The 18,445-nt window shown below is 35.0% G+C and overlaps 1 protein-coding gene across 8 annotated transcripts in view; it reads right to left on the reverse strand.

Moving 5' to 3' along the window:
• The window catches only part of LOC117180184 (gustatory receptor for sugar taste 64f-like), a 63,072-nt gene that overhangs the window by 4,429 nt on the left and 40,198 nt on the right, over positions 1 to 18,445 (reverse strand). For 7 of the 8 annotated variants that reach the window (XM_033372553.1, XM_033372550.1, XM_033372552.1 and 4 more), the window contains 3 exons: positions 17,543 to 17,652; positions 17,052 to 17,222; positions 1,482 to 1,654 (listed from right to left, as the gene is read on the reverse strand). In XM_033372553.1, coding sequence (XP_033228444.1) covers positions 1,482 to 1,654; positions 17,052 to 17,222; positions 17,543 to 17,652 — 454 coding nt within the window. The remainder of the gene's footprint in view (positions 1 to 1,481; positions 1,655 to 17,051; positions 17,223 to 17,542; positions 17,653 to 18,445) is intronic. The other variant, XM_033372551.1, reaches the window with a different exon arrangement.

Below are 18,445 nucleotides of genomic sequence, written 5' to 3' on the forward strand. Positions count from 1 at the left end.
TATTATACTTGTTTGACGATTATATCGAAAGTGTTATTAGTTTTTACGTATTTCTAACGGCTTAGGAGATCCTTCTAGAAACTTACAATTTTTAAATCTTTGAAGAAAATTTTTAAGTCTTATACTTGTTTAGATCCACGCATTCTGATTTTTTAAATTAAAAATAACTAATTTTATAATTACAAATTTTTCATCCATCAATTTTAATCTCATTTATGAGCCGAAAAAGGTTCGACCATCTCAGCCAAGACAAGGGTTGTCTTGAGACAAGTAAACGTCGTCTTAGCCAAGACAAGGCTCGACTTGAGACAAGTAAACGCCGTTTTAACTGATGTGGTCATAAAAGTAAGACGAAGGCCTATGTCTCGACTCAGTTTTGAGACGCAGTCAGGCATCGATGTCTTGGAAACAAACGCAAGACATAATCAAGTCGAACTCAAGTCGAAGCATTTTTACTCGGGGAGCCGGGCTCGATCAATTTCGGGCCGGGATGGGAGTAATTTCAAAAGCTCGCAAAATTTCGGGTAGTTCGGGAACTCGAAAATGTTAGAAATTCCAAAAGTTATTTGATTTGCATAAAACTTGATACTCGGTGGTTTTCAGAGTCCTTTGTATTCGAGGAATTCAGAGAACTCACGGGATTCAAGGGATTCACGGATCTCACATGATTCAAGGATTTCATGGAATTCAAGGAACTCAAGGACTTCCAAGAATTTACGCAATTCAATAAATTTGCTGAAATGAAAAAATTAATGGAAATTAAGACAATTACGGAATTCAAAGAATTTACGGAATTTAGACCTTAAATTTGTTAAGTTCCGTACATTTCTTGATTTGTGCGAATTTTTTGAATTCCTTGAATTCCGCGCATTCCTTAAATTCCGTGAATTTGCTTAATGCCTTGAATTCCGTGCATTCCTTAAATTCCGTGAAATTTCTTAATTGCTTGAATTCCGCGAATTCTTTGAATTTCGTAAATTTCTCTTGAATTTCGTGACTTCCTTGAATTTCGTGAATTCCTTTAATTCGGCTCGGTCCGAAAAAGTCAAACATGACTTGGCCGGAACTTTCGAGCTTTTTGCACAGCCGTATATTTATAACTATTTGAGTACTTTGGAAAAGTTTTGTAACTTTTTTCAGCTCTGGTGTTTTTAATTTGTTCTTTGACGACGTTAAGAGTATCTTAATAAAAAATAAATCGTTATTAATTGTGAGCATTCGCATAAGGGTCCTATTTTTTTGCGGACACCCACAATTCTCTTTCAATATCTTAATACTTATTTAATATTTGATTTTGCTTTAAATTGAAAGAATTATGAAAAAACGAACTTGTTTTTAATCTGGAAAATTGATTATGAGCCTCTTTAGAATAAAAAATTTCAAATTTGGTTTCGAATTTAATTTTTAGAACAATTTTATAGGTATCATAAGTAAGTTATTAGAATTTTCAAATATAACTTATTCAATTTTTGTGTAAATACTTGAAGGAATGGAGAAGCTGGATACAGATGAAGTAGAGATTTGTGGAAAAGGACAAGAGAACGATGTCCGAAATGTGAGAATCGACGTATCTCGTCATTGTTGAAAGTCGATTGAAATCCATTCTTGCTTCAGCCCACCACCATTCTGGCATCGCCTTCACAATGAAACAATGCTGACGTCGTTGATTTTAGTTAAAAATTATGAAAAATATCATAAAAAGCTGAATTTAATCAAGAAATGATTTCCTTTTATATTTGACTGTTAAAAAAATATTTGCAACAAATGTTTGAAAATTGATTCTCGAATCAAGAATGAAAATTAATTATTAAAAAAAGTTGGATAAAGTTCCAAAAAGCGCTTATCTTCTATTAATTCGAAACTTCGTATACTTATGTATTTTGACGCGCTGATAACGAATATGATAGTGAAAATAACCGCAAATTTTATTTTCATGGTGAAAACCATGAAAAACCCATAAAAATCATGTTTTTTTTTACATTTATCTCAGTGAATAGCAAAAATTTATAAAAAAGCTTAAAATAAAAGTTGTAAATCCTTTGAAAGTACATGCTTTATGATGATTATGTTTTTACCCTACGACTGATGGTTTTCGACAAAATAGACGATAAATATGAAAAATCACAGATATACTGCAAAATGTTTAGCGGTGGGACGTAAATTGTATGAAAAATTCCTGGAAGGCTGGATGGACGTTAAATATTGAAAATCGCAAAAATACTGAACATAGAAAATTCTTGGAAGTTTGAGTCTAATTCTGTGACCTGTCAGAAGGGTGCCTTCCTGCCCCCATGAGACGTTGGAAAGGGGGTCGTGTGTTATTTAAGTTATTTCTGTGGCCAGTCACAGGGGTGCCTTCCCGCCCCCCATGACACGTTGGAAAAAGGATCGTGTGTGACCTTACACGTTGGAAAGGGGGTTGTGTTTGACCTAAGTTGTTTTTGTGACCAGTCATTGGGATGCCTTTCTGCCCCCATGAAACGCTGGGAAGGGAGTCGTGTATGACTTGAGTTATTTCTGTGGCCAGTCACAGGGGTGCCTCCCCCCCCTCTCATGAGAAGTTAAAAAGGGGCTCGTGTGTTACTTAAGTTAGTTCTGTGTCTAGCCATAGGCGTGCCTTCCCGCCCCCCATTACACATTGAAAAGGGTATCGTGTGTGACCTAAGAAACTCTACACTTCGTACCGACATTTCCCTTATTTTCTCGAAAACTGTCAGTCTTAGGGTAAAAATATATTAAACATAAAATATGTATTTTCAAAGGATCTACAGCTTTTATCTTAAGCTTTTTTATACATTTTCACTATTCATTAAGATAAACGTAAAAAAACATGATTTTTATGGGGGTTTCATGGATTTCACCATTAAAATCTAATTTCCGGGTATTTTTACTATCATATTCGTGATCAGCGCGTCAAAATACATAGGTAAGAGGGGTGTTCAAAAAATAAGGTGACTTTATAGTTTTTTCAAAAAATATTCATTTATTCCTCAATATTTATGTTGTCCCCTTCAAAGTAATCCCCCTCAAATATAATACACTTGTGCCAACGCTTTTTCCAAATCATCGAAGCACTTCTGATAATCATTTTGTGGTATAGCCTTGAGTTCTTTCAGCGATGCAGTTTTTATCTCCTCAATCGTTGAAAATCGATGTCCTTTCATGGGTCTCTTCAGTTTTGGAAAAAGAAAAAAGTCGCTGGGGGCCAAATCCGGTGAATATGGAGGCTGAGGCATGACTGTGGTGCTGTTTTTGGTCAGAAAATGTTTCACAAGCGATGGAGCTTTTGATAAAAATTAAGCAGTTTTGGAACAAATTTCGCTGACACACGTCTCATGCACAAAACGTCCGAAAAGATAGCATGGCATGAGCCAACCGATATGCCAATATCTTCAGCCACTTCTCTGATGGTAATTCGGCGATTTTTCAACACCATTTCTTCCACTGCTTGAACGTTTTCATCTGTTGTTGACGTGCTGGGACGTCCAAGATGAGTTTCGTCTTCGACATCCTCTCGGCCTTCTTGGAACAGCTTGTACCACTTATACACATTTTTCTTACTCAGAGTAGACTCACCGTATGCAACTGTCAATATTTCAAAAGTTTTAGAGCACTGGATTCCATCTTTCACAGAAAATTTAATGCAAACTCTTTGCTCCATTTTTTTCGAAAGAAGAAAATCGCCGAGCAGAACAAACCCTTCTAACCTTTTACGCCTCTGCCAGAAAAACAACACGAGCTATATAGTTAAAACTGTGAACATATGATCGTGACGAGTGTACTAACACAACAAAACAAAAAATTTAAAACTTGAATGTACGTAGCCTGCGAAAATTGAAAAGTCACCTTACTTTTTGAACACACCTCGTATATGGAGTTTCAAATTAATCGGAATTAAGCGCTTTTCGGAACTTTACACAAAAAGTTAATAATAAATATAATTTGAAGAAGGAAGAGAGAATTATAAACAAAATAAATCTATTTGTTGGCGGATAATTTTTTTAAAAATATTGATTATTGATTTACATGGAAAAAATGTATACGTAAAAAAGTCACGAACTAGTAGCTAGGTCTCGGATATTAGAAAAATTCATTGGACATTGATGTAATTCCGTAAATAATCTGCGAATTTTGAGAAAGAATTGATGAACTCGATATGACCAGTCTAAAACCGCCCATCACTTTTTTTCCGTAAATAATTACAAAAATATTGTGAGTGATTGAGAAAAGTTTCACAGAATACTCACGAGGTTGCCCGACAAATCTGGGAACTAGGACGTAGGTTCGTCTTTACGTAATCCGCACACACTCTCACCCACCCTCTCGGTGCGTATGTGCACGCGTATGTGTGGTTTGAATTCGTCGGATGAGTGGCTAGAATTTTTATTATACCTGCATTGTTCAGCCTCGATGGCTGCGCGTGTTTACGCACTCCTGGTTTATGTTTAGCAACTGTCGAGTTCGAGGTTTCAAATCCTCAGAGTTGTGCGAATTTATAAATATAAGTTAAATCGCACAAATAAAATTTTTCCCTTTTTATATTCAAGTCTAAAAATTGCAGCAACTGTTCGTAGGAAATTCGAACTGTTCGTAAAAAAGTTCTAAATTTATCCAAACATTTTTTTATAGAAATATGGATTTAATGTTTGATTTTTCTATCCTGTATCCGAGACCTAGCTACAAGTTCGTGACGTTTTTACGGATAAATTTTTTCCGTGTACTTACACAAATTCTTTCTCACTTTTGTTCAGTATTTTTTAACTGCCTTTCAAAGATTACACAGAAACACAAAAAAAGTGTGCGGATCTGGTAACAAGACACACGTATTCGTATGGATTTTGGGGCGCTGAATTCAAATTCGGTATCAAAAATGACCCATCACGTCATGGGTGAGCCATGACCCCAAAAAATGACGAAAAATAATGCTCTGAGGCAAATAAATTTTAAAATAATGCCAGTGATTCAAATTTTCACTTCAAAAACATGTCGACAACTGTGAAGGATCAACCCTTGCTTCATATCAACTTATTTAACATAACTTTACCCAACAGAACCTGACCACACCTAACCTGAATTAACAGAAATCTATTGAACTACACGTAAAGCTCTGGAAGCATATTTTCCCAGTAGTAAATGTGTGCGACATCGAATGGGTCGAATCGAGCCTAACCTAGAAATAAATATAACCTAGCCTAACCTAACCTAACCTCACGAAACACAATTAAACTGATTGTGTTGTTCCGTTGTATTTGCGGTACCGTTTGAATCAGCTTGGGCTTAACCTGCAAAGAGGTCAAACCTATCCTAACCTAAAAAAACCTGACGTAACCTAACCTAACCTAACTTAACTTCACGTAACACAATTAAACTCATTGTGTTGTCCCGTTGTGTTTGCGGTACCGTTTCATTCAGCTTCGGCTTAACCTGCATAGAGGTTTAACCTATCCTAACCTAACAAAACCTGACCTAACCTAACCTAGCCGAATGAAATTCAACCACACGTGTAGCTATGTAAGTATACGGTTCTCTGTCTTAAATGTGTGCTATATTTAATAGGTTAACTCGATCTTAACCTACAAATGAAGAAAAAAGGACACGTTATAGCAGGCAGAAAATAGACTGAAGCAGGTCTATAAATCAATTTAATTACGATGAAAAGCAAGATAAAATGTAAACACGGAAGATAGTATAAATATATCCCTTAAGTTTAAGAAAAGCAGAGAGAAAAAATTTTTGAATAAAACTCTTATTCATTTGCATGTTTAAGTTACAGTTCTACATTATAATTGATACAAACATTATCAGCTTAATTGAAATGGGGTCAATTCTACTTGTGGTTCTAAGTTTCTTCAAATGAGTAATGTGCGTCTAAACTTTTAACCACCTGTAGTACAATGAAATGAATTTATTGTGTTACAACGGGAGCACTTAAGTTAAGTTGTGTTGCGTTAAGCAAAATTTCGTTAGTTTCTGTTAAGTTAGATTCATTTGTAGGTTAAGATCGAGTTTACCTATTAAATATAGCACACATTTAAACTGAGAACCGTACGCTTACATAGCTACACGTGTGGTTGAATTTCATTCGGCTAGGTTAGATTAGGTCAGGTTTTGTTAGGTTAGGATAGGTTAAACCTCTATGTAGGCTAAGCCGAAGCTGAATGAAACGGCACCGCAAACACAACGGACAACACAATGAGTTTAATTGTGTTACGTGAAGTTAAGTTAGGTTAGGTTAGGTCAGATTTTTTTAGGTTAGGATAGGTTTGACCTCTTTGCAGGTTAAGCCCAAGCTGATTCAAACGGTACCGCAAACACAACGGGACAACACAATCAGTTTAATTGTGTTTCGTGAGGTTAGGTTCGGTTAGGTTAGGCTAAGTTATATTTATTTCTTGGTTAGGCTCGAGTTGACCCATTCGATGTAGCACACATTTGCTACTGGGAAAATATGCTTCCAGAGCTTTACGTGTAGTTCAATAAATTTCTGTTAATTCAGGTTAGGTGTGGTCAGGTTCTGTTGGGTAAAGTTATGTTAAATAAGTTGATATCAGGCAAGGGTTGATCCTTCACAGTTGTCGACATGTTTTTGAAGTGAAAATTTGTATCACTGGCATTATTTTGAAATTTATTTGCCTCAGTGCATGATTTTTCGTCAATTTTTGAGGTTATGGCTCAACCATGACGTGATGGGTGATTTTTTATACCGAATTTGAATTCAGCACCACAAAATCCATAGGAATACATGTGTCTTGTTACCAGATCTACACACTTTTTTGTGTGGCTGTGTTATTTACGGCAAGGGAATTAGACCTGTCATTTCCAAATAGATGTGTGAATGTGAAATCTACATTGGAGTCGCCCATAAACTACGTTCCCAATTTGAGAGAGGTTTCGTAACGGTACAGTTTAATAATAACTTTATAAGTTTGAAAATCACTTTCATATTTTACACTTCACACTCTTTCCCCTATTTGCCTCTCTTCACAAAGAATTCTTTCTTCTCTGTTATTTATAATTTTAGTCAAATATTCATCTCTTTGGTTGAAAATTGAACTATTTTGTTGAAAATTCGTGTTTTGGTCTAACTGAGATTGAATTTTTGTAGATAAAAATGTAACAATTCCATTTTTCACAAGACCATTCGTCTTTTTTGGTATGGAACTATACCCTTCTTAGCTAAAAATCCATTGTTTTTCTTTAAAAATGTAACTTTTTGAATGTAAAACCAACTATTTTTTATTTCAAATCAAAATATATATTTGTTGGAATATCAACTGTCACGTGTTTTGGGGAGAATTCATCTTTTTTGGTTGAAGAATCCACTAGTTGGTTTCAATTTAATTACTTTTTAAAAAATGCATTTTTTTTATGATGGAAGATTCATCATTTCAGTGGAAAATTCAACTATTTAGATGTAAATTGGCTTTTTTGTTTGGAAACATTCGTATTTTCGGGTTAAAAATGTAACTTTTTTGTAGAAAATTCACCTTTTTGGCTTCAAAATTCAACAACTTGGTATAAAATATAACTATTTGGTACATAAGCTAAAGCTCTACTTTTCACTCACTAGAGAGTGAATAGTAACGTCAGAGGTACAAAATGAAAATTATGCACACTGTTAAAAATATTTGGAATTCTACGACACTTCTACAAGACTTCTACGATACAAGCGTAAGGTGAAATTGCAAACATGGTATTGGAATGATGAAACTGCAATACATGTATTGTAAGTGTTGTAAATCGTAATGTCACCATCTAGCATTCCAATAAATGTATTAAAGCGTTTATAAGGCGAAAATTGTGCACAAGGAATTCACGGAATTCTTTGGATTCAAAGTATTCCCAGAATTCACGGAATTCATGAAATTTACGGAATTTGTGACATTCACAGAATTCACGGAATTCATGGAAATGAAGGAATTAATGAAATTGATGGAATTCGCGAAATTCATAGAATTCAATGTATTCAAGGAATTGATAGATTTCATGAAATTCGCCAAATTCACGGAAATCGCACAATTCATTAAATGTAAGGAACTCACGAATAGTATAGAATTTGTGGAATTCACGAAATTCATGGACTTAAAGGAATTAGCGAAATTTGCGGTATTCGGGATATTCACGGAATTCACACGGATTTGATGAAGTTTATAAAATTCACGGAATTCATGTAATTTATCAAACTTACGGAATTCATGGAAATGAAGGAATTCATTAATTGTATGGAATTGGCGAAATTCGTTAAATTCACAGAATTGAAGAAATTTACGGAATTCGTGAAATTTACAAAATTCACGAAATCTCCAGAATTCATTGTGATTCATAGGATTGAAGGGATTCACGGAATTAAGGGAATTGATGGAATTCCAGAAATTTATAGAATTCAAGGAATTAATAGAAATCAAGAAATTCATAGAATTTAAGGAATTCACACAAATTAAGAAATTAACTGGGTTTCCAAAATTAACAGAATTCAAGGAATTAATGGAAATCACGTAATTCATGGAATTCGCCGAATTTCATGGAAGAATACGTGGAATTAATGGAAATCACAGAATTCATGTATATTTTACATAATTTACTCATGAACGAATTAATGATTTTCAAGGAATTTGCAGAATTCACGGGATTCATATTATTCGTGGAATTCCCGGAATTCATAGGATTCAAGGAATTTATGGAATTCATAGGTTCCGCAGAATTTATGGAATTGAAGTTCAACTAATTTACGGAATTAAAAGAATTAAATAAATTAACGAAAATGATGGAATTCAAGGAAATCGTGGATTTCCATGGAGTCCAAATATTTCGTGATTTCATTGAATTTTATTAACTCGATGAATTTAATGAATTCCTTTAAATTTGGTGAATTCCATGAATTCCACGATTTATTCAAAAAAATTCCGTGAATTGATTGAATTACATGAATTCCATGAATTGTTCGAATTTCCTGAATTAGGTGAATTCCGTAAAATCGTTGAATGCCGTAAATTCCAGGAATTCTTTGAATTTCCTCCATGAATCTCATGACTTCCGCTAATTCCATGTTATCCGTGAATTCCGGTCGTTATATGAATTCCGTACATTCTGTGAATTCCATGAATTCCTTAAATTCCATGAATTCCTTGAATTCAATTATTACGCGCGTTGTATACAATATATTTACAGAAGTTTTGGCTCCGTCAGAAAACTTATTCTTTTTTTTTGCCAGAAACAAGTGTTCTGCTGCTGGACTTGTATTATAAAATTACAATACATGCGAGGTACCATGCCAATGCCAGAATTTGAAAATTACAACATTATGTATTGTAGCGTTACCTTACGTTTCGGAAATAAACTTCCAATCCATGTAGTGGAAGTTTCCAACAGAAATTTTTAACAGTGCATCTACGAGCTCGCATTTTACGATAATCAGCCCATTCACCATAAAAAATCTGGAGGAAATTTTTGTTGAAGACAATATTATTTTGCGGTAATTTATGGAAACTTACCATTTATAATTAATCAATTTATCGTGAATTACCAAAAAAGTCCAGAAATTTATAGAAATTTTCAATTTAATTTTGGGTAATGTATGTCAAGTTACCATAAATTACCTATAATATTACTATAAAACACCAAAAAATCTAATAAATTTTCGGATATTTATAAAAATAATGCTTAAAATTGAATTTTGGATTATTTATGTTAAGTTACCATATTTACCTGTAAAACTACCGTAAATGATCGAAAATTTCCATAAATTTTCGGAAATTTTTAAAAAGGTTTAAAATTGAATTTTGGGTAATTTATGGTAAGTTACCATATTACCTGTAAAATTACCATTAATGATGGAAAATTTCTATATATTTCCGTACATTTATACACATTGTCTAATTGAACTTTGTGCAATTTATGGTAAATTATTATAAATTATCTTTAAAATGATCGTAAATCATGCTTCCTTTATTCAAAATCTAATATGGGCTGAAATTATGACTGTATTTCGAGAAATGTCTGAAATCATCCATTCGTTATAAAAAACATCGTATGTGCCATGGGGGAGAGGCAGTTTTTCGGCTTGTGTACGTTAAAGTACAAGTTGTCAGGCCGCGCTACGTGCTCACCTACGACTTGTGCTGAAAAGATGCACATGTCGAAAAAGACCCTCATCTCCCCCTAGGTGCATAATATACTATTTGTGTTAAAAAAAAATATATTCCGTTTGAAAATTCATCTGTTTTCTAGATCAATCTTCTTTTTGGCTTCAAAATTAAACAAGTTTGTTAAAAATTGAAGTATTTTGTCAAAATTTCGTCTTTCTTTTTTCAAATTTAATTTTACGTTGAAAAAAACAACAAATCGTTAGGAAATTGATGTATGTTGTTGAAAATACGTATCTTAGGTTAGAAAATTGATATTTTTTAACGAAAATTCATCTCTTTGTTCGAGGAGAAAACTATTTGTTCAAAGAATACCGTTTTTAGTTGAAAATTCAACTATTTTGTTAAAAAATTAGATTAAAAAAATTTAAATCATCTGGTTTCAAACTCATCTTTTGGTGATCAATTTATCTTTTGTTGTAGATAAACAATTTTACTTAGTGGAAGATGAAATTTTTTGTTGAAAATTCAATTTTTCGGGTTGAAAAATAAACTTTCTTCTAGTAAATCCCTATTTTTCGCTGGAACATTCAACTGCTTTCAGCTGAATTTTAAACTTTTTTGTTTAAAATTTGACCATTTGGTTAATGTTGAAAATTCAACTATTTTGATAATTCATCTTCGTTGGTTGAAAATGAACGTTTTCGTTGAAAAATCACCTGTCTTCGAAAAAGTGTGTCATTATTGCTTAAAACTTTAAATATATGGTCAAATTACTTTTAGGGCGGAAGGGGAGTCAAAATATCTCAAAATTGATAACGTAGTTCACGGACGATCCTCTTACGTCATTTTACATTGATAGATTGATAAAGATGGTATTATATAATTGAGAGCATTTGTATACTTAATGTAGAGTTCACTAACGTGACAATTACATTTCATTCGAAAGCAAGATTTTTACAGGAGGTCGATTAAGACAACGTATTAATAACAAACAAAAAAATGGTCCTAATGGAAAAACTAAATTATTCCATAATTTAGTTTATATGATTTTTAATGTTATCCCTTCTATTGGTTTAATCACTTTAATTACAATAATTGCATGCAATAATTTATTGCAGTATTTCAATTTTCTGCTTGCGGGAATGTGATACTTCGTCGTGTATTCAATCGGGTACAGTTACCCCGGCTTTTTTTCTACAAAAATGAAAATTTTTTATAACTGAATTTGGAGATTATTATTATTATTTCTTTTATTCAAAACTTTTACTCGGATGAACCCGGTTATACATCATAGCCACGGACTAAGTCAAGTTACTGATGAGATTAGGATGTTATAAGGCAATCCAATACGATGTTTGAAACCTCCTGCGATGATGTTGTAGGTATACAATTACGAGCGGCCACTAGCGTTGGCACATTGCTTGTAGACGAAATCACAATGGGATGTATAGATGCATAATTCACATTCCTCCGTATGGTCTTTACTTCATGCCTTAACTCGCTATAGTTCTGGATCTTAGTTGTATAAGTTGACTGCAAATTTCGGTTAAGTGGACAAGCAATGTCAATGATGTAGACTCTTCCACCTTTTTTTTCTCGCATCGCGATGTCAGGTCAATTGGCCGGGATGTAATGATCCGTTTGGATAGTAACATACTAATATAAGATGTAATCTTCGCTTTTTAAAACGGGCATTGGAATGTATCTATAGAAAGGCATTCATTCATTTAAGAGTTCTAGGTTTAGGGCAAGTTGTTGATGTATAATGTCCGCTACACCATTATGTCTGTGCGTATATTCTCTCTGAGACATTATGCGACAGCCATCAATAATGTGCTCGATGGATTCGTTGGTATCTCCACATAATCGGCACCGGTCAACCACGTCTTGATGTAACACGTGTTTGCGATAATTTCTGGTGCTGAACCTTTCTTAGTCAAATATTAGATGCCTCACTATCCACTTCATTTTGATCTAACGTTCCGGTTGCTCGCCATGGATGGCTTTCTGCCTCCATTATATTTCTAATTCCTCTATGGTTTCTGCCCTGATATTCAAGGTCCCATCTGAGGACAAATTCAAGGGTTTGTAGTCAAGATCCGCTTTGGCGATGGTACTTTAAAGCGTAACATTTCGTTTGCTGTTAAAATAGTCTCGCAACTGTACAACTTATGACTCACACAGTTTTTTGACATCTACAACGCCCCTACCCCCTATATGTCGTGGAAGAACTACCCTTTCAATCATTGAATTTTTGTGGTGCATTAGATGCTTCGTCATTTCTACGCGAACAATTTTGTTTAATTTTTCAAGGTCGGTGTTAGACCATTTTATGAGCCCGAAGGAGTACATGAGGACAGGGACGGCATATGTGTTGATTGCCCTGATTTTGTTTCCGAGTAGAGAAAACTCTTCATAATCTATCTGAGTTTCGTAGTGAAGGCACTCGTTAGGCTTGTCTTAACTATCGTATGCTGAATAACCCTTAGATTCAAGAATACCCAGATATTTATATGATTCGCCTGCAACCATTGCCTCGATGTCATTTTCAAACTCGTTCTCTATTTCTGCGGTCCCTATTTCCCCTCTGATTAAATGCACTGTTCTGCATTTATCTAGTCTGAACTCCAGGTGGATATCATTGGAAAAATGTTTGTGACATCGATCACTTGCTGCAATTTCTGGGCTGAACTAGCGTACAGCTTCAGGCCATCCATGTAAAAAAGATGAGTCACTTGATGACCATTTTTATTATAATGAATTCTAAACCCATGAGACATGCTGGTTAGTGTTTTTCTCAATGGATTTACGCTAAACAGAACCATAGGGCGCTGAAGGAGTCTTCTTGAAATATACCCGTCATAAAGCGTATTGATCTAGTTATCATTGGTTGTCCATGATCAAAATACTTGATCCTTGTACCCAAGAGCCTCATTGCATGACTTAGAAAGTCAATAATGCGTGGGCAGATTTTGTACAGATTTTGACTTCAAGCAAATAGTCATGCGGCACGGAAGGAAACGCTTGCTTGTCGTCAATGTATGCCATGTGTAAGTTCCCTTTATGCTTACGAGCTTGAGTCATGGCAACAGCGTCTATAGTGGCTTAAATCCTTAAAGCCTCGCGAGTTTTCACAACATCCATTTTGTTCTTTTGTAAGAATGTGATTGTCGTCGCAATGAGAATATACCTTATCTGCAATGATAGCTGTAAGACATTTATAAATTGTTGAAAGACAGGCTATCGGTTGAAAGTCAGATGTATTTTGAGTGTCTGGTTTTTTGGTAACATATACGTAGTACCCTGGATGATAAAGCCTGACATTAGATCTGGGTGTTCAATGATTTTCTGAAAACGCCTTGCCAACGCAAGATGCACACTCGTCAGGTACTTGTACCAGAAGTTGTGTTAAAGCTGTGATGTTTGTCAGTTGCATTTCAGGGCTATTGCTTGCCCTTGCTTCTTCCAGTTTGAACCACGCAGTGTTCAAATGGCATCTGTTCATTTTCCCCCAAACACCTAACCAGTAGTTAGTCATATCTTACAATTGAGGTACTTCGGCGTTTTGCTGCTTATTTGGCTTTACTCTCAGTTCACGAAAGAACTTTCTTTCATCTGTCTGAAAGTTTCGATTTTGTTGCCTTCGTGCACTACTTTTCTTGTATCGACGCAGTCTATAGGAAAGAACATCAAGTCTCCGCCATTGGGAGTCCATAATCTCATTCAGTATTGCTGGTGTTAATGTCTCGATGTGCCGAGGGTAAATGATTTTAGTAACATGGTTCATCAGCTTTCTGGTTCTATTTCATTTTTTATATTGAGTTAATCGACCCAATTCGCACATTACTTTGTTGACATCCATATCCAACCTGATCTTCTATGGTGGATCTCGATCCCTTGATGAGACAAAAACTGCATTTGCAGGTCTAGTTTGTGCACACAGATCATTTGTGATGTTTATTTTGGGCAGAGAATGCCTTAGTGTTGGTTCTACATATCTGAACTGTAGTAAAGCATGACCAACATTCCTTTCAAGGTTCACATCTTCCAAGGCGAGTTCATCAGTAGGAAGCTGCTGTTCCACTTTCATTTTGATAGCAGCTATTTCAACTGCCGAAGGCAGTCTATTTACAGATATTGAGGGATTTTGATCTGCCAGATTCTGCTCAATTATTTTTGTGGCTAGCTCTGGTTATTTAAGTAAGAAGAGTCTATAATGTCCTCTCCTCACACTTTGCCCACATTTTCTGCCAAGAAATAAAGGCGCTTAACATCTCTGTTCATATAGTATGTCCATTTTCGTCGCTTTTTTGGTTGCGGAACCTCTGCATATGCCTCTGGTTGTGTAAGGCCATCCACCTCTGCAGGGTGTGGTGGTGCTGGACCATCAATAGGTTTAGGAAGAACATCAATTGCTCCTGCTTGACCGTTTGACGCGGCTTCCTCTAACTGATGTTCATTGTCGTCGCTTTTCCACGTCAAATCAACTTGTTCTTTAATCTCCATTGCTCGGTCTTCTGTCACGTATAGATTAGGGCTGATGTCCTCTACCTTGCGATAAGATCTCTTAGTGCGACATTGTTTATATTAGGATACTTTGCAGCAAATTTCGTTCTTAAATTGTATTCTTTTTCCATTTTCGTTTCAAACTTCGCACTTTCGTAATAAAGACGCACCAATTCCTCTTTCATTGTGGTATCCCAATTGATGCTCTCTCACGGTATTTCTGTCAGTAACTTGTACCATATTACACAGTGTTTTTATTAAACTTTCACTCGGGTAAACCCGGTTACACATCATAGCCACGGACTAAGTCAAGTGACTGATGAGATTAGAATGTTATAAGTTAATTCAAATAATTTAATACGATGGTTGAAACCTCCTGCGATGATGTTGTAGGTATACAATTACGAGCGGCCACGAGCGTTGGAGGTGACAACAGTCACCTCTGGATGCTTTCTTAGAGCTACCATCTGTCACTCCACTGGTTTTTAGTCGCTCGCTTCTTGATGGTCAAGAAAGTTTCTTACAATGCGACAGGTGTTTGATAAACCCGCCTTCTGAGCTGCTGCCAATACCCTACTGATCCCTAAATGTTCAAGATGTTTACTGCATCTTGCGTGCACATTGCCTGTAGCCGAAATCACAATGGGATGAATAGATACATGATTCACATTGCTCCGAATGGTCTTTACTTCATGCCTTTACTCGCTATAGTTGTGGATATTGGTTGTATAGGTTGACTGCAAATTTCAGTTAAGTGGACAAGGAATGTCGATGATGTAGATTCTTCCACTTTTTTTCTCGCATCACGATTTCAGGTCGATTGGCCCGGATGTAATGATCCGTTTGGATCATTGAGAGTTATCTCGTTACTAACTTTGTCCATCAGAGTCTTCCTGCATATTATGCGCAAGAATCTCATGTCCATTGTGCTAATTTTACTCTTATCTTTTTCTTGATAGGTTCATGTTTCGCTACCGTATAGTACAGTCGGTACAAATGTAGAATTATGTATTGCCATTTTAGCATTGATATATTTTTACTTCTGATCAGGGGCCCTGCTCAACCAATAACCTTCTTGCCTTCGTTTATGCGTCTATTTAACTCCCTTGGCGGACCGAAAGAACCAAAAGGAACCTCTACAACGAACCCTCAAAGATCCCACTGAGTCCCCCTTCGGCTCTTTCTTAAAACACAAAAAAAAAACAGGAAGATCAACTTTTAAATGGTTCAAATTCGGATTGTACTTTAAAAGTTGTATTCGAAACTCACGGAGTAATTGCAATACTTTTTCTAGCAGCGTTAAAAACTTTAAAAAATAAAATACCTGCCAGTTACATGGGCCGAAGGCGGCTTCAAGTGCATCTTCTTTTAGTAGCAGTTAATAAGCGTTCCGTCGGTAACTTTGAGAATGTTGTCTGGATGCTAGCGCCACGCAGTGGAAACCTCAGACAACAACGCTGCTAGTGGTCACCGCACGTGCGGCCAAGGCTTTCCCGAATGTGAGGCGCGAATCGAACCCGCAAGCCGACGGAGTGTGTCCAGAGCCTACGCTTTAGCCCCCCACGACCATCGTTTCACTTACATCACCATTAAATACAATGTTGCAACTTTTTTCTCACTCTTTCCTTCGAAAACTATAGTGTTTTGTTTTATTTGCGTTAATTTTGAGACGCATGCTCTTCATGCTTGCTTTCAGTTTATTAAACATTCTTTGCAAGTCTTCGATTGACTCTGCCATAACAACCTTATCATTTGCGAACGCTAGCCCACGTATACCCTTACTGTTTTGAGATCCACACCTTCTTCGCCGTAAAGAGCCATTCTTAAACACTTGTCCATGCATAATATAAATAACCATGAAGACATAACGCATCCTTGTCTAACTCTTTGAATAATGTCGTTACAGTCACTCAATTTCCCATTCACCTTTACACTCGCTTTTCTACCCGTATATATTGTTTTTATAGCATGTAGGAGCCATCCAGGAGATTCTATAAAATATCATAACGGACGCCCCGGACTCTTTTTTGAGGGGTAATAACAAAAAAATGTTATTGTGCTAAATAAAAATTGTATGCATGTGCACTATTTTGAGGTTAGGATCATTTTTTAGCTCCCTGTAATTCAGATAATCTAGGTCTCTGTCGTACGATACTAATTCCTAAGCGCCACACAAATTAATCAAATTAGCAAGTTAGCATGTTCACTATCATTTCCCAAGTTTTTAAGACAAAATATTTATTATTCTATGAAAAAAGCCGAGGGGACCTAAAACTAAGAATATCGATAGTTTTCTAAGTACCACATGCCCTTAAAGAAATCAATCGTATTGTGCATTATAATTTTATAATAAAAATATTAAATCATCATGCAAATATAAACAGTGAATTGAAATAGAATTCATCGTGTTTATCGTGTGAATAACAAAATAAATAAAAAATTTCTATTGATAAAACTTACCTTTCCTCTTATGGAATACAATCTGCTATTCAGTTGTCGAAATTGATCAGTGCAAGCGATACTGATAAGGATAAGGAACAAGTCTATGAAATTCCAACAAAAAGTACTCAGAATATTTACGAACTGCACCAGGATTCCTTGCCAAATTGAGAATGAAGACGCTCTAAGAATCTGCAAAAATCATAATGAAAAAAATAATACGATCTCAAATCTGGAAGCTTCCTAATTTGTAAGTAATTCAGTTTCAAAAACCTTAGATATAATATTTGTATTTGTGAAGTTACTTTTGCAAATCTTACACTTTCAACATTAGGACATAAATAGTTAACTAACTAAAAATATAATAAAAATTTCAAAAATAAAATTAAACTTAGATATTTTTGCATTTATAAACGTTTTAATTACAAAATAAATAATAGAAAATTCTTAAAGTATTATGTCCTACTCTTTAATAAGAAATTAATATTTGTGATTAATTAATTAATTGTCACCTGTGGATAGTGGTAGGTGAAATAGGCTACCATAATATCTGTATCATTGCTCAAAGATGTGCATTCAACTGCACTCACATATCCCGAGAGAATAGATAATGTATGCTCCACTATAAAAAAAATCACAATTGAAATTCATGCAAAATTACGCATTTTAATTTTTTTTTAACAAAAATTTTAGATTTAAATATAAATAAGCTAAAATCCCAGAAATATTCAAATTTCTTAATTTGAAAATTGTAAACATTTTCAATCCCATAAAATATTGTTATGTTTTTCATGAAATAGATTCTGATATAAATGACTATTCAATCAATATTAGGGTGGCTCATTTCCAGTGTTTTTTCATGATTTAAAATTTACACATACGGTCTACTGAGCAGCCTTACTGTGAAAACGTTGCATGAAAAAATGTAACTTTCGGATTTTCCATGATTTTTTATGCCTGCAAAATTTAGATTTTTTATTTTGCGAGAAAATTCAAAAAGTTGCTGTGATAATCTTTTAGGGCATACAAAAAGAAACTTTTTTTTTCTCCTGACTTTTTTCATATCGTGCGTTATTTGGTATAAAATGTTCATTTTCGTGTGTTTTTTTGAAATTTTGTGAATACTATGAATAACCGTACAGAGAATTTTTGAATTTTAAAAAAAGTGGCCTCAAAAATGATCAAAATGTGCCCACTTTTTACATTTTTATCCAAAAAGGCTGGCTAACGAACTTGACCTTTAGTTCAGGACATTAAACGAGTGTACTAAAGGGCAATCTAATAGATTAATTTTTTCAAAAGTTATCGTGTTCACAGAGAGACATACATACAGCCAGACACATTCGTAAAAACCGGTTTTTCGGATTCAGGGGGTCTCAAAACGTGGACATTTGACAATAACTGGGGGGGGGGGG

The sequence above is a fragment of the Belonocnema kinseyi genome, chromosome 9 (assembly GCF_010883055.1).
Source record: "Belonocnema kinseyi isolate 2016_QV_RU_SX_M_011 chromosome 9, B_treatae_v1, whole genome shotgun sequence".
NCBI classification, from domain to species: Eukaryota; Metazoa; Arthropoda; class Insecta; order Hymenoptera; family Cynipidae; genus Belonocnema; species Belonocnema kinseyi.